This window comes from Seriola dumerili, unplaced genomic scaffold, assembly GCF_002260705.1.
Source record: "Seriola dumerili isolate Sdu_G_001 unplaced genomic scaffold, Sdu_1.0 BDQW01000052.1, whole genome shotgun sequence".
Classification (NCBI taxonomy): Eukaryota; Metazoa; Chordata; class Actinopteri; order Carangiformes; family Carangidae; genus Seriola; species Seriola dumerili.
This window is the reverse complement of record NW_019174307.1, coordinates 11,517,859-11,544,635: the sequence shown is the minus strand read 5'-3', so window position 1 is coordinate 11,544,635 and position 26,777 is coordinate 11,517,859. Positions and strand designations below refer to the sequence as shown.

General features: G+C 40.5%; 1 protein-coding gene across 1 annotated transcript in view; it reads right to left on the bottom strand.

The window, feature by feature from the left end:
• Window positions 1-1,200: 1,200 nt before the first annotated feature.
• The window catches only part of myo3b (myosin IIIB), a 55,146-nt gene continuing 29,569 nt past the window's right edge, over window positions 1,201-26,777 (bottom strand). Inside the window, exons 25-37 of the mRNA XM_022741376.1 lie at window positions 24,532-24,611; window positions 23,666-23,686; window positions 22,399-22,476; window positions 20,610-20,815; window positions 18,360-18,471; window positions 17,899-18,061; window positions 17,343-17,423; window positions 15,784-15,880; window positions 14,248-14,302; window positions 13,222-13,345; window positions 2,161-2,261; window positions 1,737-1,783; window positions 1,201-1,333 (exon numbers count right to left, since the gene is read on the bottom strand). Coding sequence (XP_022597097.1) covers window positions 1,201-1,333; window positions 1,737-1,783; window positions 2,161-2,261; window positions 13,222-13,345; window positions 14,248-14,302; window positions 15,784-15,880; window positions 17,343-17,423; window positions 17,899-18,061; window positions 18,360-18,471; window positions 20,610-20,815; window positions 22,399-22,476; window positions 23,666-23,686; window positions 24,532-24,611 — 1,298 coding nt within the window. The remainder of the gene's footprint in view (window positions 1,334-1,736; window positions 1,784-2,160; window positions 2,262-13,221; window positions 13,346-14,247; window positions 14,303-15,783; window positions 15,881-17,342; window positions 17,424-17,898; window positions 18,062-18,359; window positions 18,472-20,609; window positions 20,816-22,398; window positions 22,477-23,665; window positions 23,687-24,531; window positions 24,612-26,777) is intronic.

Here is a 26,777-nt window from a genome sequence, read left to right as displayed (position 1 = left end):
CCTGTATTTAGGGTGAAATTCAAAGTGAGGTCTAGCTCTGCCTCTGTGAGGCTATGTGTGGTGATTCCAGCTCTCAGACAGCACAAAGCCCCTCTAACTACAGGCAGCTCGCTGTGGGACTCGTCAGGAGGGTTTTGGGTTTCAGAAGGCTCTGTCTCTGGATCAGTCTTAGACAATAGATATAATGCTTTAAAATAGGTAGATGTTCTCAAGTCGGGTTAACACCACTGAGTTTAGAAACACAGGGAAGATAAAGGGCTCTTTACTATAAAGGTTGAGCAGTGATTTAATGATAGGTCAATTAATCTATTAGTAAATCAACAGAAACTAATGAATGATCATTTTAATGAGTATGTCATTAATCAGGTTAAAACACCAAACGTGGTTAAAAACATGAGGATTTGCTTACTTCTCTTCAGTTCATGTCATTATCAATTGAATATATAATAATAATAATATATATTATGAATGATCATAATGTTTGTCTCATTTATCTGTCAGTATTTCTAACATAGAGTGAGGAATCAATCAATACAATAATTAACACATACATGGATAATAAGAGTAATCATTAATTGCAGACCTTGTGCAGTGCTTAAACATTTAAACCCCCCCCCAGTGCACCACAGGATGATGTGTACTTTGTGTTACATGTACTATTACTTATTTATTTCTTGATGCAACATCATTTTCACTTATTTAGTGAAGGATTCAAGACCCTGAAAAAAGCCTCTAGAAAAATGACAGACACAGACACATAATAATATTGTAAATCTTACCAAATTGAGAGGCACAATAGCAGCAAGTCAAGTACAAGACTAGAAGAAAGACTAATAACATACACTTGGAAGACATCTGGATCCCCTCTTCTTGCGAAATGTAACATCTCTAGCACTTATTGAGCTCTATGGCTATAAAACCTTCGCAGATAGGGAGAAACCGCCCTGATTTACTGCACAGAAACAGGCACAATCCTTATAAAAGTGTTATTATAATGTCACTGATGAGTAAGTCGTTCCTGTAAACACTTTCTGACCTCTTTAGATTTACCGCTGCGGGCATCGCCTGTACAGGTCGCTTATTTTGCACTGCTGCTTCTTGCTCCACATACCAAAGCACATCCAACACTGAGGATGTTCTTTGGAGTGTCTGTCTACATGTCTGCTGCGTCTGTCTTACCGGTTGACATGGTTGTAAGGCTCAGCTCTGACTGACGAGAGGCCCACTAGAAAGGGCGGGAGAGGGGGCGGTCGCGTAGTCTTCCTCAGGGATTGACTCCACAGTTGACAGTAATTTGTAGTACTCATCTTCTCCATCCAGCACTTTGATTTGACTGTGATGTGAAAGAAGAAAAGAAAGTGGCAAGAAGTTACTGTGATACAGAGCAGTCATACAGAGTTTTCATGAAGGGATAAAATAGACATCTGGAAATAAAAACAATATTTGCAGATGCAGCAATGTGGTGTTCAGGCATCCTCTTAAGCACACTGATCTGAACCAGGATGTCATTTATAGTACAAATACAAGTCAGACCTTCAACAATTAAAATTAGCATGCTGACAAAGCCTTAATATGTAACCCCCTCTCTAATGACGCAGAGCAACTGCTCATAAAAAGCCTGTTATTTTCGGCTCTCCATTTACATTATAAGAAAACAACTCCATTTCTGGATTCTCCTATTCCACAAAGGGCCTGCTCTGTTTAGAGCTGCTGTAAGTAGGAAAGCAGTTATTTACCCAAGTTTTCTCGGCTTCCTCTTGCTCCCCTGGTAATCCAGAGTTCTCTGAGGAAAGGGCCAAGAGCACACAGTCAAAAGATGAGCAGAGAGTCATTAATTTTTAATTCAAAGTGATTTTGTGTTGAATGCGAGCAGATGCTGATAATATCAGAAGTCACAGCATAATTTTTTCTGATCAAAGGGCTCAAGTGAGTCTGATGAAGCATGCATCTTGCTCAGCTTTGATAAACCACATCAATTATTCACCGTGAAGGCAGACATCCTGACATGAAAGCAACAGATAAAGAGCATAAGCACATGTTCAAGACAAGAGGCAGAGAAGCGTGGGGGTGGGGCTCCAGGGTCTGGCACAGGTAGGTTTAATTGTATTATCATGTGGAACCAAAGTCAGACAAAGGCCTTTATCGGCACTTTGAACTCACATTTAGCTGGTTGTAGTACAGGCTGTCTTCAGGGCTGTTGAGCAGCTTGGGCTGCTGGCCCCGCCGGCGAGGAGTTCTCTGCTGCAGCTTCATCACTGGACCTGCAACAGAGGAAAAATGAGGGCACTGATCCAACCAAGTGAAAAAACAACAAGCACCAAAATGATACTGACAGTGACGACAGCAGCAGTAAACAGATTCTGCCCTCGACTTTTTAAATCTGCACCCTCGTGTGACAAAGTGGCAAAAACACATTTTAAATTTACTTAGGTGAGATTATGTAATTTCATTGATGAGCTGACTCAATAACAGCTTAACATTGCACAAATCCACACACATGAACCACATCTAATTATATCTCCCCTCACAGGTGCACAGCAGACTGCACGTAAGTTTGCCAAGCAGCTACACTGGAAGAGGCAGAGGTGAGACGTTGGCGTGATATTGATACATTTCTGACTAAGCAAGCATTTTCACTTTACTGTGACTAAAACCCACAAAAAGGGAAAAGTAATTCCTGAATGAGCTTACACTGATTCTCAGATCAGATCTTGCTATGCCTTCACTGTAGAAACAACAGAAAATGAACAGTAAGTAGTACCATTTCCAACAATAGCTGTGATCAGTCTGGCAAATAAACTGACTAGTTTAAGTGAGTGTCTGTCTAAGAAACATCACATACTGAGCTGAACAAGTAGAAAGATGCTCCAATCATTTGATGACAGTCCTGGGAAAGTTATCATTGTAACTACAGACTGATGACACTAAAACACGGGGCAACATCTACAAGTGCTGATAATCAAAATTATTACATCTTAGTTGATATGTACAGTAAATATTGCATGAATGATTGATGGATATTTTGAAACTTAATTTAAAATTAGCATTTTGCCAGGGCCTGAGAGTACATAAAATATTATAATAACCGTGTGTATTAGGTGAGACATGACATTGAATGTGTCTTACATTTGTCTCAGTGAGGAGTTACACTGTATATTGATGCATCTTGTAACTGCAGAGGTAGTCAGTGGTGCTGTTGTGGGAGGCTTGTCTCCTGAAGCAAGGTTTAATGAGCCTTGTTGATAGTGGTCCTTTCACTTTTTTAGAAGGTGCAGTTTTACTGTTGAAGACAGTTTTCTGGACCACATGAGCAAAAGAAGATTAGCTACACAGAATATTGCTGGTGTGGAGTTAATTATTTGCCAATATACAAGATCAGGGTCAGAAAGCAGGGTCTAATGTACTGCAACTGAAATTAGCTTAGTTGTCAAAGTAACTAATGAGAGGTAGAAATCCTCAGCACAGCAGTTTAATTCAGTCAAGTGCTGGTCAAACACAAGTTCAGTGTAAAATAATCCAAAACAAAAGTTCAGCAAATAGTTCTTGACATTTTGGGGAATATCCTTACCAGAGTTAGATGAGAGGTATAACTAATGTCTTGTAGTTAAATACAAAGCTACAACAGCAAACAGCCAGTTAGCTTACCTGGTTAGCTTAGCTTAGTATAGAGAGGGAAAACAAAGGCAAATAGCTAGCCTCTGTTGAAAAGTAAAAACATCAGCCCATCTGCGGATTTAAAGCTCACAGATCAACTCGTTATATCTCGTTTAACCTCGAGTATAACCATAAATTGACGTCCAAGAAAAATTTAATTGTGGACAACTGGACTTGGTTGTCGATACCTGAAGACGCTTCACCTCTCATCCAAAAGGCCTCTCCTGTCTGACAGACTGGTGAGGAGACCAGGGTATTAAGTCTCTGTGGGGTCGTTATCAAGGCCATTGATGTCACTTGGTTCGTTAGTGCTTCCTGGCTGTTGTAACGACAGTCGTTACAGCCGTTGGAGTCACCTGAGGCCAAGTGGCAATCGCAATTGTTTTTGGAGTCACATTAGGCCAAGTGTGAATGGCTGTTAAATCTCCTGGGAAGAGATGAAAGGAGAGCATTGTAGGTGGGGGATAAGTGTCGTAGACCTCCTAGTCTGTGGAGGGATGTTTTCTCTACTTTGACATAATGGCCTCCTTTACTCCTCTTTCAAACCATCTGTCCTCCCCATCTTAAATATGCACATAGTTGTCATCAAATGAGAGTCCCTTATCCCTCAGGTGTAGGTAAACTGTTGAGTCTTGGCCTGAGGAGTCAGCCCTCCTGTGTTGAGCCATGCATTTTTTCAGTGGTTGTTTGGTTTCACCAATGTTTTTGTTGATTGTTGAGTTTCTCAGATACACCAGACACGATGAAAGACGATGTTGTTGCGTTTAATCTTTTCAACTTGATGTTTTTACACTTTAGTTTTTTTACAGATTAAACAAATGAGATTTAATTTGTGAGATTTAGAGGTGGATGTTGTTACCTTTGGACAGAGCCTGCCTAGCTCTTTCTCCATTTTCCATCTCTATTTCTTTTTGCTAAGCTAAGCTACCTGACAGCTTCACATTTACTGTACACATGAGTGGTACCAATCTTCTCATCTAACTCAGAAAGTAAGCGTATCCATCAATCTGCCCCTTTAAAGGATCAGTTCAACCATATAAAATAATAAACTTTTCTGTCCCTCACGGTGTCTTGCCATACAGATTTGATACCACCATTTTTGATACCTCCCAAATACAATGGTAGTACATGAAATTTAACTTGTAGTGATTTCAGTAAAGTGACATCCATTCATTGGCCTATAAATAGTACATTTCCACCAAAAATCCCATTCTGACTCATCAGATCTACAGGTCTCGAGGTGTAGATTTTCACTCTCCTACTGAAACAGACGCTAATCTGTTAAACAGAGTAAGAAGCAATTTACACATTCAGATTCCCACCCATTGAATGACTTATCTATTCTCTGCTGCTTCTCCTCCAGCAGATCACCGAATCTTTGGCCGTGTTAAGCTGTTTTCCCCAATTGTTCAAAACAGTGTGTACTAAAGAATTAATTATTCATTGCACCACAGACAGTGAAGTGTTATTGATGTCTTACTAAAGATAATGAGCTCGGTGATAACCTGATTATTCAAACATATGAAAATTACGACATTCTTTTACTACACCACACACAGGATTTCAAAATTTGTAGGTTACAAAACTGTGTTTTAAAGCTGAGACACCTTTACAAGAAAGCGTCTATATTTAATGTTAGATAACGTTTCATCTTCTTGAGACAGGACATTTCTTCATCATCTCTTGCTACCTCGGCTTCTCTACCTTGACTAAAGCTGCATTTGCTTTTTCCATCTTAACACTACTTTGTACTCACTTTGAACAGACCTCATCACATCTCAATCCTATACATCAAAGAGCAGCCTCCCCCTTCCCCCCATCTTTCCTCGGTTTTCTTGATGTTATTCAAACCAGCACGGGTTTACTAAAGTCACACTTTGTAAATGCCCAGAAAGTTCCTGTCAGTTCTGAGATATTAGCTAACTTTTACCGTGAATCTTATCTATCCATGCCTCAGAGGTGTTAACAGTCCACTGTGTGAATCCTTGTTCCCCCCTGAGTATTTGAGGGTATTTGCATAGATCTCATGTAGCTTTAAAAATAAGCTGTGAAAGAAACAGTTTTGTGTATTTCCTCTAAACTAGTAGCTTGGTTTGGCTGCATCAAAATCACTTAGGTTTAAATAAGAGATAAACTGTACATGTCGCTGTTTAGCTTTGTGAAACCTGAAAGAGCTGCTGTATCTGCATCACATATGTTGATATCAGATGAAATAAACCAGCACATATACACATTTGCACCTCAATTTAAAAAAAAAACAAAAAAAAACAGTGTCTGTATGTAGGACATTGTTAGGCTAATGATGCAGAAATAGGTTTGATAAGCAAACGTTTAATTCCCCTGAAACGGCATCAAAGCACTCAATCACAAATAATGAATTCTGACGGCCTTGAACTAAGTTTCAAAACTGAATCATGCTGTAAAATAGACTGCATAGAGTCTGTTTATGTAGTTTAAAAACCATATGTTTTGTCTATCTTAAAAAATTATGTGATATCCTGGTTGCTTCAGACTCTCCACTCTAGAGAGGATTTGTTGTAGGGGTGAACGATTTACTGTACTGATCAAAATCACAATCAGAAATAGTGCATTTTTTAAAATTGCAAGTGCCGCAATCTTAAATCTAACAAACATCCAAACTAACTGACTGTATCAAGGGAAAGTTAAAGCTTATCACTGGCTATACTGACAACTGCCACTGGTGAATTTACTCAGCTGTAACCAGTTAACATTAATTCTGAGAGTTGGCCAGAAATAAATCTTGGCTGTTGTCCTGTTAATATGCTCATTGTCTCCTTGTTGGTGTGTGTACATTTCAATCCAAGATGGTTTGTGCAAGAATAAACACCAGTCCGTATTATTTTTAGCCATGCTAGCGGCATGGCTCTCGGTATGTTTGTCTGTCAGTAGGTGGGTCCACCACTTTGTCCAGATTGAAACATCTCAGCAAATTGTTGGATGGATTGGCATGAAAGTTGGCACAGAGGATGAATCCTCAAGATGAACTGTAATTACTTTAGCAACCTATTATTTTTTCTTGTGGATTCATCCTGTTAAAATTTTAATTTGTTCACTACAATAGTTTACAATCAAATACCTGCAAAACAGATTGTCATCAGTGAGTGTTTAATGCTAATAAGCGAATGTTAGCATGCTACCATGCCAAGATGGTTAACATCATAAATGTTGTACGTTATACCTCTTCTACCAGTACTGTAGTCGCTGTCAGCATGCTGATATTAGGATTTAGCTAAAAACACCACTTTAATACCAAATACAGCTTCATAGAGATTTTTCATGTGGTTGATAATGACCAGCAACAGAGCAACGTCTTTAGGTTTTAGCCGATTGCTTCACGTCAATTTCAGTCCACAGAGCAGAGCTGTTAGCATTAGGGCTCGTCAGTCTGATATCAAAAGACTGTCAGATGTGACCTACACTCAGTTCGTTATTGTATGGTGTAGGTTTAATGCTGGATGATCTTCCTGATGCAACCTGGGTATGGGAGAAGTAAGGATCAAACAGTCAACAGCGGAATCAATGGCCGACCTGCTCTACCACCTGAGTCATGGCTGACTTAAGTTAACTATTCTCTGGCAGTTGAAATGATACGGACATTGGGAGTTCCTCAACACTACGGCTGCACAATTAATCAAAATATAATTGAAATTGAAATATGGCCAAGTGCAACATCTAAATTGCAGGAGCTGAAATTTTTTGATAAAGGTAAAATGTGTCACATGATTCTTGTGCATTGTTAGCACCATGTGCTAAAGAAATGCCTACAAATCATATTCTCCAGATGTAAAAGGAACATGCTCGTTTGGTACAAGCTTCAACAAAATTCACACGGTCATTATTTTCAAATTTTTTCCAGTGAAAGTGAAATGCAAAAACAATTATTCCGACTGAAATCATGACTCATATCACAATATCTGCCAAAAAATCTAAATTTTTTTGCTTATCATTCAGCCCACTCAACACCAAACAACAGCATGATTCTATTTATAAGGTAGAAACAAGATAAGTTTGTCATGCTGGGTCCAATTATATTTTGTTTAGTACAATATAAAACACAAATACAGGCCTGTAGTCAAGTTCATAAAAAGTAATTGCAATTTAAATCGTAATCGCAGCATTAGTTGGGGAAGAAAACGTAATTTGATGTTTTCCTAACATCATTCAGCCATCATCTGTTGGCCCCGCATCCTGCTGAATCTACCACTGCATATCTGGAGCCCAAAACACGACACATGGGGGTTCAACATCACCATTTATCCATTCTGACCTGCAGCTATTAGAGCGTGTAGCAGATCAGAGGATGGGTCAGGCCTCCCATCTCTGTGCCTCTGTTTGGGAAATCACTGCCATTTGATCCAGGCCAGCCCCAGAGGAATGCTGCTCCTGCAGATATATTACAGGCAGGGAGGCAGCCAAACTGGCTTCTGGCATGGGAGCACAGCTTGGACATGGGCAGGCAGCGCTGGGAAGGGTCAGACAGTGGCTCACATCGGGGGTTTGCTAAATGATCGTGGGTAATGTCTGCTGTTTGGGGTGGGGAGGAATAATGGTCGACTGGGAATACAGAGGCAGTGCGGTTCATACAATATTGATTTCTCCCTATCAAAAGAAAGCCAAGCAGAGTTTGCTCTTCTTGGTGAGAGACTTACATATTGTACAAGTTTGCTTCTTGAGATATAAAAGGGCTGCAATTCTTTTTGAGATAGGTATTTCTTTCATTTTCAAAGAGCAGCAGATGACTCGTATTACATCTCTAAATACCACTTTGAAATCCCTTGAAAATCAGAATGCTCCTCAGAAACAACATAAAAGAGCTGCTAAAAGGGATTTTTAGTGGAATAAATTAGAGATGTATCGATTTACTCCCCAAATCACGTGCTGCAATCACCTGACTTCTCCCAGACCACAGAGAACCACTTGGGCTTTGTTTATTCAGATGGAGGGAGCAGAGGCACCAAAAGGCATGGATTATAAGGAAAAATCATCAGCAGGGGCCTTTGATGTCTAAATGAGGCATGTGCAACCCAGACCCCTCTCTTTACCTCACAACCGCCCTCTTCTTACACACACACGCACACACACATAACCCCAGACACATGCATACAAACATGTGCATGAATACACACATGTGTGTGTGCACACTAACACAGACATTACTCCTCAGTTGCAAACAAAGACCCTAAACAGATATCTGAGGTTGAAGAGGATTTCCAGAACTTCTTGAGTTTTAGTACCACTCTCGTCATTTTGAACATCATACTTAAATAGCAACTCATGTGCTTTGAATTATAAGACAAACTGGTCAAGTCCTGCAGATAATGCTGAAAAAAAAAGTAGTTCCTGCATCTGTTTTCACTAATGCAAGCAGAGGATGTTGTTACTTACAAGCAATTTTTCACACTGAAATCAATCATTTCCCGTGACAGCAGATTTGGAACTTTGACTCCTAAAGAAATGTTTTGCGTGGTAGAAAAAATCTCTCAACTTTGTGGAAGTCAATCATTTGTCAGAGACATAATACATGCATTTTACAACTGTGACCTAGCAGGATGAGTAAAAAGTAAGTAGTGAGGAGGGAGACATGAATGACAAGGAAACCAGGCCAAAAATGGATTAAATATGCAAACTAATGGCATTAAGCTTTTCCAGTTAGATAAAAATATGGTTTATCCAAATGTATAAAACTGTATTTTGTCAACAACAATAACAAACTAATGAGGTTTTGTACTTGGAAAAACTTTGTTAAACTACATCAAATGACTCAATCCACATGTGCGAAATTACAGAGAACTTGGAGTATCATTTTCCACCTTGATTTTACGTCTGAGGAGATTATTCTGTTGGAATTGTGATGATGAGTAGTTTGGAAGTACATCCTGTTAACTACTCCCACTGACATTAAGAGGATTACGTAGGTAGCGTCAGACAGAGGCAACTCCTTCCGTTAAGTTGAGTCTTTCCTATCCCTTCCAAATCTCTGCTGCCGCTACGTCGAGCCTGTAATTTGCCTAAAACTGAAGGCATCCGGTTGAGACGCGGCGATATGTGGAGACAGACAGATAAATCAAAAGGCTGAGAGACAGCGAGAGGGAGGGAGAGTATTTGTCTAGCGAACATGGAGAGGGTGGATCATTTGTCTGGCAGATGCATGTTGATACGGTGATGCTGCTGCTGCTGCTGCCGCTGCTGCTTTGGTGGTGGTGGGTTACGGAGCAGCACCTGGTGGCTGCAGACCTTGTGGAATGACATGCGGGAAGACGTTTAAGAGCTGAGGGAGGGAATGAGAGAAGAAAGTGAGATGCACTGGTGGTTGTGGTTTTGACCTCAGCGTGGGTAAAACAGCATCCACGTTTCCAATAAGCTCTTTCAGCTGTGGCTGTAAAGCACAGAGAGAGCTCAAGGCGACAAACAAAATCAATTCTTATTGACTGTACCATGTTATGCACTGAGGGTACATCACTATAACCAATAAGTCAACATAAACTGCAACTATTTTTTTTTTTTTCTTTCTTCTCCCCGTCTCATCCCTTCAAACGACCAGGTTAACTATCTTCCAAGGCGCAGAGGTAATTGGTCTCTGTGTTGTGGCTCCACTTTATCACTGTCTCTCTCTTGACATGTATGTTTACCACAACTATAATCTTCAAAAAGCCTGTTAACATAAGTAGCTCAGCTTTCATGAACCATAAAGTCAGCTCTGACTGATCCTCAGCACCATCCTGTTTACCACGCTGAGGAGCATAAGCAGCACTCTGATCATATCTGCTGCTTGCTAGCAAAGGCTTTCTTTCTGCACACGCCTCTGTGACTCATTTCCAAACATGTTGTATTAATATTCAGGCTGACAGGTGACGAGAGGTGCCATCGTCTTGAGTGTGCAGCTTACACGAGTACACTGTGTATGAGTAACTTTTTCACTTACAAAACATGGGGAAATCAAAAGGTTGGTGCAACAGACATCTGAGAACGCCTGGAGTACAAAGTGCTTTAATGCTTTCTTCCCACCATAAAATGCAGCACTGCGGGTATTTGGCTAAAGAGTGAGAATAGCTGCCTAGCCTGGTGTCAGATATGTAGTAAAACAGACGTCTCTCCAAATGATCTGCGTTGTGTCATACATTAAAGAAAAAAACTTCTAATGTCTTCACTTGCAACACCAGGCTTTGTTAAATCACTTAGTAAAGACCCAACGTCCGTCAAACATACTGAGAGCTTCCAGGTCACGCCCCGGTGTTTTGGCATTAATGGGAGCAGGGTGTGGAGTGTGTGCGAGTGTGTGAGAGTCTGGAGGGGTGGGGTAATTCAATTTCCATGGCTAATTTTCTGTTTTTCTCCACTGGTGTCCTGAAACACTCCAGGTCGAGCTCCAGCTCGAGAGAACCGATGCGATCACCAGAGGCGACAGCAGGATGAGACACAGGAAGGAGCCTGGTCTCCAAACATCTGGCAGGGCAAGGCTTCCATGACTCGCTCAATCTCGGGATGAAAAAAAAAAAAAAAAAAAGCCCTCAGATCTGCAGGGATCAAAGTGTGCCCTGGGTGCCTGAGCCACCATGGCCTCCCTCAACATATTCAAATAGGGTTTCCTGAAAGAAGTCAGAGCCACAAGCAGACCTTGGAACATAAACGAGGCAGGAAAAGGGGTGCGATGAATACCTGAAAATCTGTGTGCTCGCCACACAAAATATCTAAAGAGTTAGCGAAGCCTATGGCGGAAGGAGAAGAGGATTTTTTTTTGTCAGAACGTTTATATAACTGAACTGTCAGATATGATGTCAGGTATGAATTAATGCGCCCAGGGCCCAGCATTTGACTTCTTGCAATAAATGATACCAATACGCCTGAACTACAAAAGCCTTACACTGCACAAGGTCACCGGTTCCAAACTTGGGGGTTGGGACCCCCATGAAAATCTGAGGGTCCGAAGAACATTTCCAATTTTGCTCGGAACTTCATTGTAATGGTCTTGAAACAAGTAAAAAAAAAATTAGCAATGTAATGAGAATATTTCCACTTTTTTTGTGAAATCAAGTTGATCCCCCCCCCCCCCCCCCCCCCCCATTCTTGATGCTTTCTTCTTTCTTCTTTATAAACACACACACAAGTTGTAGAGAAAACTTGAAACAAGTTCATTGCTTCTGGAAACAGATTGAAATTCCCTTTAAATCTAAACTTAAATGACTTTAGGCTGGATACTTTTACTCTTTATGATTAAAGGGACACAAAAGAGAAAAAAAAAAGTTTATTTTTTCAAATTTTTACTTTTTCCTGTCAAAATCGGATAGTTTAACGTCAGGCCTCTAAAAATCAGTTAAATTAAACAATCTTAGAAGGTAAACTGTTCATAACTCATATCCACACTAGGGCTATAACCTGTAAAGATTGGCTGCACGCAGACATCACTTCAGTTTAACTTGTGCATTAGGGGATACAGTTGAGCAATATATTATATATTGTGGTGGCTATTCTTAATGTAATACAGCAATCAAACCATTAAATACTGTACATTTGAACACATTTTTAACTTAAATGGATCCTATGTGCAAAAGAATGCGTCTTTTACACATAAAATGGAAGAGCCTACATATTCATCTCTGGATTTCAAGCAGTAAAGGAATAATAAAAACAAGAAAGCCGTTCAGCTGTTTCAATTTCAAACCTTTGTGTTTGTGCTCCAGTGACACAGGACAAAACACACATTTGAGCAAAATGCCCTCGTACCAGCATCGACTGCAACGTTTCCCTGTATAATCACTCTGACATTATAAATTCATCAAACACTGCCTCCCTTCAGCAGCAGTGATGCCTGGGAGCAGGGGTCACCTGTATGCAGCATTACCGAATTAGCCGCTATCTAACCCAGACCTGCTGTGGCGTGCTGACACTAATCCCAGGCCCGCTAGAGAGCCCTGTCTGTGTTACATTATCATGTCTAATCCCCGTAATCTCTCAGCCGTGCCGCTAAACACTATTCCACCTCCATCTCTTACCTCATACCCCTCTAATAACATTAATGAAGGGCCGGGCCCCCATTACCCAGGCTACCCTAGTGGTGGGTTGGGTGACGGCCATAATCGGAGGCCCCCTGTGCAGCCACCCACTCAGCCTTCCAGGCAGCAGGAATTAATGTAATTCATCGCCTGGGGCAAAAAGCAAACCAAACATATGTTCAACAAATCAGGGTTTGTGTATTTTCTTGTCACCGTTACTGTGCAGGTCTATTAGAGTCATTGATGAGATCCTTAGTGAAGGGCTCGCCGTGCAGGAGAATGAAAGCTTTGAAGTGCTCGTGCCACTTCGAAAGCCCCCCCACTTGCCATGAGACGTTTATGATGAGCTGACCTGGGTTATTAAAATACCGCAGAAATGATCACCCATAATGCTTCTCTCCTTCTGCTGTCAACAAAGAATGGCAGCAGAGGATTGGCTGGGATGAAAGGTTGAAAGGGGTCCCGCATTAAAAATGGCACTTTATCCATTAAAGCGGGATTTCTGCTGTCTCTTTGTGTAATTACCTGCACCCGCCAGCTCTGTGCTTGGGCTTACCTTGTTTACACTGCATGTCTCGCAGTCTAGCTGTCTCCCTGCAAGGCTTCGCTACACTGTCTTCTGCTCTGCCTTTGTCTCTCTTGAAGTCTTTCACTTGTCTGTCTCGGCTGTCGGGGCCAACCTTGAAAGAGGAGGCGTAAACACACCCAGAAGAGCAATGTCAATGAAAGCACTGGATAAATAGACTCAAGTTAAAGCAAGCCCTGTAATGTGTTTTTTTTTTTTTTTTTCAATTTAGTCATGTAGATGCTGTATTCATTTATTTACAATTTACAATTTGGCACTCATATAATTCAAACCCATTAATGTGCTTTGCAATGTTAATCAAATGCTAATGCAATTGCATATCCCCCTTTAGTAGCCCTACCTCCTAGCAAACAGCACCACACAGACTTAATTGTGAGGTTAAAAAACAGCACATACAGACTTCCTCTCATATTTAATTTTATCTTTGAATAAAAGAGCTATAGGAAAGTATTAATCTGCTTAACATTTCTAAGTACATCCTCCAAAGGATTTTGCTTTTTTAATCTTACATATGCTCAGCAGAGTTACTGGCAAAACTGTACATTTTCCTCATTTCATCCTTTCAACATCAAATGGTGAGCAGCAAAAATTGGATCAGACTTCAAAGACTGTGATGTGCTCCAAGTCACGGAGTGGCTCTTCTATTTCACATATTGAATCCGAGCAGGATATCAAAGTGCTACCAAAGAACCTCAGGTCTTTACTAAAAAAGGGGTCTAACATCTGTAGAAAGAGGAGCGCAAAGACAAATCACCTCAGGGAAGAGCGAGCATTTATTCTCAGCCGTGAATTTCCAGCCTTTTGATTCTCTCGTTCCCGTACCACCCTGTCTTCTCCGCTGAGATGGAGGTTGGAGCAAGAGAACTCTTTTGTCTCAAGGACTCAAAAATTCCCAAAGAATAATCTGGGTTAAAGCTGCTTTGTAGAGGAGCAGCATTTTACATACACGGCTAAAGTCAGGCATAAGAAAATGCTCATTGATATTCTGTTACTTACATGTCCTCTATGTATGTGATCTGTATGTGCCCCTTTGCTCTCTGGGCTGTTAGACCTGTGAAAGTAAGATACATTTTAAGTACAATAATTGTAAATATCATAAAATGACACACATTATAAACATCTGGTAACTACATAGTGATGTAAAAAGGTGCAGACAATATTACATCAGTAGAGCTGAGGATGATGTGTATTTGTCTCCTTGTTTAGTGGTAAAAACAGCTCTGGTTTATGATTATGCAATTTGCAGAGCGAGACAGAGGTATGTTTCTGTGTGATCACTCATTGCAGCATTACTTAAAAAAAAAACAACAAAAACAAACAAACAGTAAAGAAACAACATCTGCAAACACAAAGCTGAATGCGAGTCGCAGTCATGCTTCGAGTCAAGAAAAACAAAATCCAGTTTGGACTTGGTGATGCAACTGGAGGCTCTGCTGTTTGGATGCAAACAGAATTCATGCGTGGCAGAGAGGAGGGATATCAAAAGGGAAAAGAACAGCATGTAGGTGAGAACATAGATCTTACAGGAGGAAAATGGGCCAGATCATGTCAAAATAAATCTATATGGAGAGATTCCAACACTGATTAAACAGAATTGTTAAGTGGAGGTTTGAAGTTTTTCTCACCAAGGAATATGATTGTAAACATGGAGAGAAAAATCCCTGATGAGGCTCCGCTTGGTTTGAGTATATAACAAGCATAACATTTTCAGATGTGTAAATCTAGTATTTTGGAGTTTGTGTCTGGAGAGAGATGCATAGTGTTGACCAAAAGTCACCCAAGATTTAAGAGTGATTTCTTATATGCGTTAACTGGTTTAAGATGGTTTAACCAACGTTATTCTGAACATGCTTATCAAATTAGTCATCATTTTAATTTTCTTGTGTCCTTTGCTTGAGCCACTGCACACTAAAAAAAAAAAGGCATAATACCCAGAATCATTCAGGAATACCTCTCCTCTTAGATACATTTTTAGTTTGTACTCCCAAACCTTACAATAGGGAATTTGTAATCACTGATATGTGTGAGTTGTGGTGAAGCTTTTCGCTAAAAGCCACCATCGACACCACGTGTGCTGCTGTTTAGTCAGTGGCTGCGCTCCCGCTTAGCACATACTTTCTTAATGACTGGCCTGCCCATATGCTGAATAAACACAAAGTCCTCTGCTCGTACATCTGGAGACCAGTGAAGCGCCCAACCCCATTTGTGGTCAGACAAGTGTGCTATCTTGGTGGAAAGATATTTATTACATTTATAAAACTGAAAGAGGTGGTGCGCAGGGAGGAGCTTTCTCCTCTGCTTGAAACAACAGTACATTATAGGGCAAAAGGAACAGCAGGACTAAAGATGAGTGACAGGTATGTGAGACCTCTTGCTCAATAAGTCTTCTCTAATGGTGGTCTCATTTTCAGCCACATTTGAAGACTATCATCTGTGCCATAAGAATAAACAATAAAGAAAATTAGAAACAAATCAAACATACAGGAAAATATTCTTTCAATACCCTGAAGGGCATGGGGTGTCAAAGCTCACCTCATATGCTCCTCCTTGGTGGTCTTTCCTCCAGCCTCAGGGTGACATCTGTGCCTCTGGGGTCCATGGTCCCGACGCACCCGATGGCCCCTGTAAGCTGCACAGGATATGTATGTCAGACATTCTCACACATGATTTGAAAATCATTTTGCTCCCTCTGTAATCCATCAAAACAACATACATATAGTCCACCGAGGCAGTTATCAAGTATAATTGTTGTAATTAACACAATTTATCAAAGCGTTGAAACAGCTTTGTATTAAAAACACTGCATTTGCTGGGAGGAAGTGAAATGTGTTTAGCATCCATATAAGGAGTGTAGTGCAGCAGTGGGAAAACATTGTGTGATTACTGAAACATACTGAGCTCAGATGGATGGTAAACGGAGCCTGCTGATTTACTCCGTCAACGGGCTTTGTGTTTTTCTTGTAAAATTATATGCGCAGGAAAAGAAAGCTCAAGTACATTGTTGAGCCATGGTTCTATTTTGCATGGTCTAATCTGATCGATGGTGAGCATGTCCCCCAGGCCCCGCTGAGATCTGAGAAGCCACCAGGCTCATACATTTGAAAGGCATCTGTTTATTTTCAGAATGCAAATGCAGTCCACCTCAAAGGCTATAAGCTGCAGAGAACACACAATGTGAATGTGCTGGAGTGCTCCGCCGGGGGGCTGAGGCCCCACTTATGTCAGGTTCAGGTCCCCCCCCCCCACTCTCCCACTAAACCCCCAGCGGCCACACACAAACACACTTCTCTAAAGAGAAAGACAGCGGCAACAGAGAGGCTTTCCTCACACCAAAACCATGTTTACCCATTCTGCAGCGTTATTTACAAGGGTTTTAATGGAGGACATTTACACAAGGTGTGCAGGCGACTGAGATGCTCCATGTGCCAGATGAGGGCAGCCCTTAGGGGAGCGAGGGGAAACAATGCCAAATCTCCTCCCCCTGCCCTCCTCTCTCCTGCCCCTTTTGGCACCCTCCCTTGTCCTCCAGTGAGAGGCTCCAAGGAGGGGGGTGGGGGGGTGGGGGGTGGAGGGGGGACCCAGGAAGGTTAATGTGCCCACTTTGATCTTCGTCAAGGCACACTGAGTAAGAATTAATTTACATTTCAGATGAAAAGGTTGACAGTATAAAAAGGCATCTTGTTTCTGGTATGTGAGAGCTGTGTAATAGGCCAGGAATTTGAGAGAGGAAGTCGTGAGGAAACAGAAGGGATAAGCCCCTCTCTTGCCTTTACTGGGAAAGAGATGAAAGGAAAAAAGGATCTCAGTATGCACTGTTCTTCTGAAACATGGGGACCAAATGCTGCCCAAACTTTCAAAAGCTTTTCTTTATGCATTATTAATTAATTATTACTGTTTCGTAGGCCACTCATTGAGATCAAAAAGGTGTTTCACAAAGATGCAAGGTTTTCAGGCCTTTATCCCTTTTCCTTTTGAAAGTGTATGAAAAAGTGGCATGAATTTCCACGGGACACTGGACTACATGAGAAATTCCAGAGGTCTGCATTTGAATGTATGAAGAACTTCAGAAGAAAATATAAACATTTCTTTACCTGACTGTATGCGGACAGCGGCCTCTTCCCGCTCCTTTTTTATTTGCTTGAGGTTCTGCCGAGCAACAAAGCCCCTCCAGGCTGGAGAGAGAGACAGGGTGCATGTTTGTGTGTGTGTATGTGAGAGAGAGAGAAAGAGAGAGAGAGAGAGAGAGAGAGAGAGAGAGAGAGAGAGAGATTGCTGACCTACCTCTGTGAAACAAAATAGACTGCATATACTACACAAGATCCCACTTCAAAACACTGCTAAACCAGGTGGCAGAGGGATGGATCCCTTTGAACTCTCTGAGGTCTTATTGTCTGCTCTGAAGCATTGCTCTTAACCCTCATAGGTCAAGCTGTGGTTATCAAGCTCATCTCTTTTATGAAGAATTGGCGGTGCATAATAGACTAGAAGTCATTAAGAAACCCAATAGTCAGACTCACATCAAATTTGCACCTGTTTCACCATTACAGGATAAAAAATACATCAGAACTCATCCTTCTTTTGTATATGTTTGACTTAAATTAGAATCATCCCTTTCCTCTGTTTACTGTCTAATTAATACCAGTGTACCTGACTGGATGATGATGGCGCCACGGTTTCTCTTCTCCCTCTCTTTTCGGTAACGTCGGGCACCCAGCCAGCCTTTAGTGTAAGCTTGCATCACCACCACCCGAGCTATCACCTCTCTCAGCAGCAGGTTTAACTGCTCCACATGGTAGTACCTCAGAAAAACCTGACATGATTAGACCAGGTTAGGATATCGAAGTATCATAGAATAGGTCTTTGTACTGCCATGCACAGGATTGGACAGTATGGACTGTTTTCTATACATGGTTTTTATGTTATAGGTTATACTTGTGTGCCTCCTTTTGTGTCTTCATATCTATATTGTCTGTTGCCTTTCTGTTTGCGTTCTTATACATTTTCATTCTGTTTAACAACAACATTTAATCACAAAAAATGCTCCGGCAAATGTGGATTACAGACACAGATTTTTTCACTGTTTCACTTTTCTGGTGTAATTAAATTACCTTTGTCTTCCCCAGCACCCAGCCTTCTAGTTTGGCCCGCTCCAGAATGGCAACAGCGTTCTCCTTGCTGGTCTCAGGCATCTGGTGAGCCCGAAATGCAAGGTAGTAATATCTATGAGAGGATTATACAGTTATATAGTTATAGCACTTCAAGAACAGAGTAACAGAGTTGGGTTAAGGCTATAACAAAGACTTTTTGATTATATCATGAAATAAAGTTCAACTTTTAAACATCAGAGATTATACATATATATTCATACACACACACAAATATATATACACAACTTAAATAGGATCACTATTTAACATGCTGTATCTTGTTTATGTAATCAGACATGAGAGCGGCAGTGATCTTCTCAACTCATTGCCTAGAAAACAAATGAGCCCATTTCCCAAAATGTCAAACTGTTGCTTTACATTTCTCAACTTAATCTCTACTACTACTTTTGCTTCTACTTCTGTATCGTAAGTGTAAATGTGAAATTAGGGATTATTGTTTGAGTAAACAATCCAAAAATGGTTTCAGAGAAATCTGATTAGATTCCTCAGTTTCGGTAGCTCAGTGGATTAATGACAAGCATATCACTCCTCTTCAGTAACTGTAAACATTAAGAGACAGCAGTTCATAACACCTTATTCCACACAACTATTTAAAGTGTTATTAGAAGCGCTACAGTCGGAAAATCGCCTGCTCTGTCTGAGAAGTAAAACTGAGCCTGACTGAGACGTGAGTCCTCAACAGAGGCCCATTGTTGGAGCTCTTTTGAATGGATCATCGTCTCTTATTTCAGTGGCCACAGAAGATGCCCATCAGCCCAGGCCTATCAGTGTGCATCAGCTCCACTGCATGTTTTATCGCTGACATTGCCTGGATCCGTCCACTGATCCTCTTGTTGTAGTTTACAAAATACCAGCATAGGACAAAGTGGCTCTAACTGTTTGCTCAGGGACATCAAGGCTCCAAAACTACTGGTTCATCTCTTGTGTTCTGGTGTTGGTCAAAAACAAGAACAACAAGAAGAAGAAAAACTTCTTTGAACTCCCTTCCCCGCCTCAGTCTACAGCCTTTCATTCTAATTCCTGTTGATACCTGTTATTTCTTTGATGGTAAATACAAAGCACTGCTTGGAAACATCAGACGAGCCTTTGATATGAGAGCACAAATTTAAATCAGTTTTCACTAAAGGTGCAGTTTAGCCGTTCGAGTCTGTCTGTACGACTTCTACCGGGCTCAGGTGGGATGATATGGATTCAATAGTAAGGTTAAAATATAGTCAGAAGTGGTAATACACCCTCACATTCACACACTCCATGCAGAGGAGGTGCTGAGAAAACAATAAAATCATCAGGTCGGGGGGAATGATGCAATTCCAGTAATCACTCTTTAAAAGTGGAAGCAAAAGTGAAACATGTGAGGAAAAACCATGTGGTCATTCAAAGTTTTAGTTCACCGAAATTAAACACAAATTTTTAAAGTTTCCCTAAAGCAGTGAGACCAACCAGCCATCTTAAAGTTTTTTTTTGTCCTACAGGCCACAAGCACAAGTTAATTAAATTTTATATCATCTTAAAGTCTGCACATTAGAGGTGGCTGGAATATTTTTCAAAGGAAAATTGATCAAACATAAGTTTCCTTGAATTTTCCCACAGAAAACTCGTCTAAGTATGTGCATTTTCTAAGATGAGGATGTTTAGGTATATACTTTTTAAATCTGGGGTTGGACAGTTGAACAGGAGTGTGTAGCACTTATTAGGAGTTATCAGATCATGTCCTACATTTTTAAAAACAAAAACAACACCCTTACATAAAGTCCCCCTAATGATAAAATCTTGTTTTAATTGTGTTCTAATGTATACCAATGGGACAAGGAGACTGCACTTGAGCTTTTCCAGGTCACTGAGTTAAAGAACAAACTCTTTATGAATAGTAAAAGGAAATCCATTAAAATGCATCACCCCTTATAATCACAGTTCCTCCCTGTTTGAATTTCATCCATATTTTCCAGACTGTAGTATCCACACCCAGTTAAAAGAGCTGTAGGATTTAGTCTTGCACTATCACTAATGACTGCCAATTAGTCAGCCTCTTGCTCTGCTCAACTTGTACCCCTATCTAATTAACCAACCCATGTTTTTGTGTGATACAGAGCATGGCTCACTTGTTCTGCACTATCTCTAGGGTTGTCTCAGCGCACAGTATGTGTGCGTGCTGCAGAGTGAAGGTGCTGCCCATCTCAACGCTGCTCTTACCTTTTGACAAACTCTTCGAACAGGATGCGGTGGGAGTAGCCTTGCCGGCGGATGTTCACCGTCTCCAGGATGCCCGTGTAGCGCAGCTGCACCATCACCCTCTCCTTGCAGAAGCGCAGGGCCTGCCTGTCATCATTGGGTTTGATGCAGCGAACAAAGTGTGGCTGACCCACCACCATCTTAGACAGCAGGTCCATCAAGGAGTACTGCAGAAACACAACGAGACAACAATAAACAGTGGACAGAGGCAAGATGAGAACACCAGAGAGCAGTTATCATATGAATTCACATTATCAAAGTCTGTTGGTGTAAGTTCAGTTATGATGATTTGCACTTCAAAGAGCATCCACTCTTGCTTTGCACTTTGTCCCGACGTAGATGTGTTTGATAACAGAGTTTAAGCTGAATAGTAATTGACAGCATTAACAACACCCAACAGGATTGGGCAGAGTTTTTTTATTCTCATAACAAATGTTAATAACAGATTTTTTGCAAATAGGAGGCAGCAGAACAAACTATAAACACATTTAACATATTATCACCACATAAAGTCCTTATGGCAAACATGTTAGCAAAGTATTGCTTATTTACTCATCCAGCAGACATGGATCAACATTAGCATTCATTTGGAAGAAGAAGAGTTTTTGACTCCTTGATAAAGTTAAGACCACTTTTTGTTCTTTGTTTTCTAGCTCTGGTTTGTTCTCCACCAACTTCCTTATTCACCAGTTCAAGTAAAGAAACGGAGGCACAGAAAGTATCTTTGATGATAATTTGGTGAGAAGTCTCCCTACTTTCTGTTGTCCTCCAGAGTTAACTTGCTGTTTTTGCTGTTTGTAATAAATGCAAACTTATCACATCTTGAGAGTCTTTCGCATTAAAAGCCCTACAGTGGCTCTGGATGAATAATCACTTGTGTTCCATGGAAATCTCTTATTGTGAAATGTCTACAGGGAGTTTTGAGTTTCATTAACAACAAATTAACAAATAATCCCAAAAAAATAATTATCAGTATGTAAGCCCAGTTTTATTGTTAAGTAAGAGGTAGAAATTGCATTGCTCTATTGACAGAATTAATTGTGTAGAAATTTAGATTATGCTCAATTTACTGTGAGTTTTCAGAATATCTGAAATTCTAATCTAAAATGTCTGGAGGGAATGATTAATGAAGTAAAAATGATTTCTGTTTCCATTGATTGAGTAGTACAGTGGATTTTCTAGTATCACTGGCTCTGCTTTGACATGCATTTTTCTTATCAGGCATTACAGTTGCTCAAGGAGGTACAGCAGCTTAATGTTAATGAAATTTGTATGAGCTACAAACAAGATAGTTTGCAGCTTCGAAATAGTTTATAGTAGCTGCCAAAAGTCACAATTTTTCTTAGATTCAACCTGCATTTGAAGCATTTTCATTCTTAGAAAACATCTGCACACAGTCTGCAGGCAGAGGCAAGAGACATTGTGTGAAGACTTGACTTCATAATTTTGTGGTACATCAAGTAAAAAATATTGGCAGGTTGCTAAATTTTACACTTAAAATTTATCTAATGGAAATTTGCCAATACTGACACTATTTAACCGAAACCAATAATAGAGTTTGTTAGCACAGAGTGTAACAAGAGTGTTCCTAAAAGAAACCATTTTTTGATATTAGTGCAACTACCAAACGTGAATAAAATTGCGTTACAGTTCATTTGCTTGTGTCAATTCAAAATAAGATTTTGAGATATGTTAAAATGGTTGCTTGCTGTGAGATAGCTGCTAGTAGCATGAAAGGGAAAACACCTACACGGAAATAGGAGGCCACAGTCTGTCTCCTCATGTTGGTGGTTTCATCTGGGTGACGCATCATCTCCATGGTGTCCACCTGAACACAAACATTCACACTGAACACCGTGCATTGACAAACAGGCCAGACTCAGGCTCAGGGAGTATCACTGAAAATGCAGCAGATTCAAATGAGATGCCATTTATTTGCAACCTGATGTCCTCAGTGGGCTCTGTAGAGATAAAGGTATTATTACAGCAGGTCTCCTTCTTCTAAATGGGCCAGTTGGGAACACACAGCTGTACTAAGTGTGCCGTCTGTATAACACAGCCCCATAAACACTTATAGCTAACAATCTGGAGAATAGTTCTGCACTGCTGTGGGGCATGGAAAGATTGCAGAGCATTCTGAGTAATGAGACTAGCCGTCACCAAGCAGACAGTCATCCTGACGACGACAGATTAACGAGGACACAATATAAGCTTTTTAATGGCCTTCGCAATTCATGGCTTCATCAAAATTAATGATGCAATAGATATTTTATGGTAAGTCTACGTAGCAAAGTGCATATCTTAAGACTTTATTTCATCCTTGCACTGAGAAAGAAAGGTACGTCAAACATTCTGAGTTACATGAACAGAGGAATTGGATGTTTTGACACTTTTCTATTCTGAAAGCAGACCATACAGAAGTACAAACCCTTATCTGGGACTCACTTCCACTATCCTAACAACCGCCACACTACTTTAATCTGGTCGTACTGGTAACTTTTTATAAGCGTCACTTTCTGTCAACTTCTCCCCAGCTCTGATTGAGAACATGACGGCATACATATTACATCAATCACTCTGAGTTGTTATGCAGACGTCCTTTCTTGTTCAAGAATAACTGAGTAGTTCAACAAAGTAGAACTGTTTTGCCACTGTTATTTTTTCCCCCAAATTATGGCCAGTGTTTGTGTCTCATATTAAGTATTTCTATACTCTAAAAAGATACATCACAGAGACTTTGTTTACATTAATAACGCAGAATTGTGGCTGTGTGAAAAAATAGTTCAAAAGAAATGATTTACATTTTTCCAAAAACAGACCGTGATTGATGTTACAAGAGTGAAGCTGCACATGATTCAGAGTTAGTGAAACGTAGTTAAAGTTTCAGTTTGGATTATGATGATGTTCAGTTCATATCATGTACTTTCAGAGACTGCTTGTAATTTGAAACAGGTCTGTGATTTAGAAAAAGTATATTTAGATTGAGAAACTTTTACAATTTTTAACAGAAGTCTTACCTTCAATAGGTATTTGGGAGACTTTGAGTACGGCACATGTTGACGAATAACATGGAAATAAGGAAGAGAGAAAGGGATAGACAAGAAGTAAAGAAGCTGAGATTCATCTTTAAGGGGTTTTGCACTATAAATCATAATGTGATTTCTTTTTTCCTCTACACAGATCAAGTAATTCAACAATGGACAAAAACATTTTCACTTCCATAAGAAATTACATCTTACAGACATTATGATATGACCAAATGCTTCCCCTTAAATAATGTAAAACATAGACAGACATGGTGAAATGAAGTGTGTGTCCAGAGGTGAAAGAGCCCCTGCTATTAAAGAGACTTTTTGGGGCAACTGATGCTCCTAAAATACAGTGTAGTGTGTATGACACTATAAAAAGGTACTCAAAGAAACTCTGCATGAAGAATGTCAGTATGAACATGATTAACAGACACTATTGTGTGCAGACATTTTCAAAATGCTCCTTTAAGAGTTGCTACATGAAGAATTATTGTGGAATATTATGCCAATAAAACTATCATGGCCTCTTACTAAAGCATGTAGATGTGCTTTTGTGATTTTGGAGAATCTACAAAAATGAAACCTTAAATTTTATAATACTTTGCTGCTCATTACAAACAACAAGTTTGTAAGTCTGAGAAACTACTTTTATGTCGTAGATACCAAATGCCAGATGGCGATGCTGCATCACCACAAGCAAGGCAGCAAACATAACAGGGTAGTCAATTAATGTGGCTATGCTTCACAGCACAGGTTTTTACTGGGTTTCTTATGGTGCGATGCCTGTGAGCAACAAATAAAAAACAATATGCTCTCAGATGTGATGATTTGTGCTACAGGAGCACAAGCCTCACCTTGGTGCGTCCTGACCCGAGCTGCGGTGGCAGAGATCTGGAGGCTGCGGTGATCCTGGCCCTGGACGTCGCCAGATTTCCTGTTTAACACAAAACCACAACCATAAGATATTCATAAGTAGTAACATAAGGAATTGTTTAAAGCTTGGAAAAGGTTTGAGCTGCTGTGTGAAATAAAGTAATTATTACTAAGAGTGAACCATCTAAACACTTTGTGGTGATACCTTTTGTCAACATACATAAGACAAAAAGCAAACAAGGTGAACAACTTCACTAAACTACAGTACTGTATTAACAGTTGTGTTCATACTGCAGCGCAGTTTAAAAGACAGTTCAGAAAGAGCCTAAATCTGAGCTGAATCCCATGGACTCAGGAGTGCAGCTGCGTGCACAGCAGTCCAACAGCCCCACACACAGCGGAAAGGATATGAACATAGCATATGCAAGACAGTCTGAACATTTCAAAGTTTCTGCACAAGATGTCCAAATGTTTTCTCTGGCTATATCTTCAGAGGCTAAACTGTGATTAATAGCAGTGAAAGACGCCTTTGAAGCAGGATTGGTGACATCAAAGTCCTAATCCATGGGTGGCAGGATTTTTATAATGAGTGGGAAGTATCTTAACACATTTCAAAGGGTTTACTCCATGAATAAACAATAGCTGCACAGATGTGCCACACACACCTTTAGAAAAATATGTCTGCAGACACAGGAGGCAGCATTACCCAAGCAGCCGTGTATGGCAAGGAGGAAAACCTTTGTAAGTTTTTTAAGATAAAGCTGAAGTGACAGGCCAACAATTGTTCTAGATTTTCCACCGCACACAGGCGAACTTCTAAAATGCAAATATGTAGTCGGCGTCTCCTATATAATTTCAAGATTCACGTCAGTTGTTAAGGACATGGTCTGACAGCGGGCCACGCTTAAACACTGGATCAGCGCCTGCCTTTCTCAGAGGACTCTGCACTATCAAGTTTGTATTAGAAGCATCAATCAAACACTAGAGAGATCAAAATCAATTTATGATGGATTAATTACCAGCTAGACCACTTCTAACTTTAGACAAAGAATGTCCTATTTGTGCCAAAGGTTTTGCAGCGAGCTGAAGCAATGTGGTGTCTCATGGGACACACACACTCACACGTGCACACACACGCGCACGCACACACACACTCTGCTGTAGTCAAAACAACCCAAAACATATGATGTGAGAGCACTTCAAAAGAGTCTTTTAAGCTAGTAGTGATGCTGCTTTTAGTATTTGACAGTTATCTACTAATTTTTATTTATTTATCTACTCACTTATTCCGTTATTAATACATTTTTGCATTTGGCAAACAAACTAAATTCTAGATACTCTGCAAAATGTGCACTTGTATATTTGTTGATGTGCTTGAAAAAGTAACCACAGGTTGAGAATTGGAACCTAAAAATAGCAGAAAGGAAAGTGTAAAATATGGTAATGTGGAAATGTGATCAGTTAACTGCTCATTATAAACACGTTTGTAAGAGGGCCTTATGTTTAGCATCACGGGGACAGATTTTACAACCTCTAACGGCCCTTCGGCACAATCTACACAAAGAAACACGCACAAAAAAAGTATGATCTTTGAGAACAGGAGCCGTTAAACTGTGTCGGGTATATTACCAGCACACAGGCAGGGAGGGCCCCGCTCCAATTAGCCCAGAGTAAAGCTGGATGGATTAATTGGAGTGGGTCTTGTGCAAATGAAGTGCGCTCTCTCCTCTCCCCATTAGTGCTGCTGGGCCAGATCATCTGAGCACATTTGTCATGATGAATTAGCGGCTGCGAGTGGAACGGGCTCGTGGAGTGTCACTGTGCTTTCACGCCTCTCACTTCCATGACACCATCAAGGGGAGATGAAGGGGCTGCGCCGCGATGAGAGAAACTATGACAGTTGTACCTAAGCCTTGCAAATGGACACTCACTGCTTTCTTCGTGTATTCCTTAGTGGGTCGTATTAATTCATTCTTCTGGCGGGTTTCATATCCCCTCCTGACTAGATGATTAGAGCATGGGTTAATAGTCAGTATCCTCAAAGATTTCCGCCTCCTGAGACATGAAACCAAGGGAACACCTGTGATGTCCGGCCTGAAAGAAGACCATCTAATTTAGATACAGTGGGGAACTTGTCTAATGATGTGGATAATAATTATTCAAGCACCGAGACAAGCAAGAAAAGGGAAGATTTGTTCTTTGACAGTAAATTCAGTTAAAGAAAAAG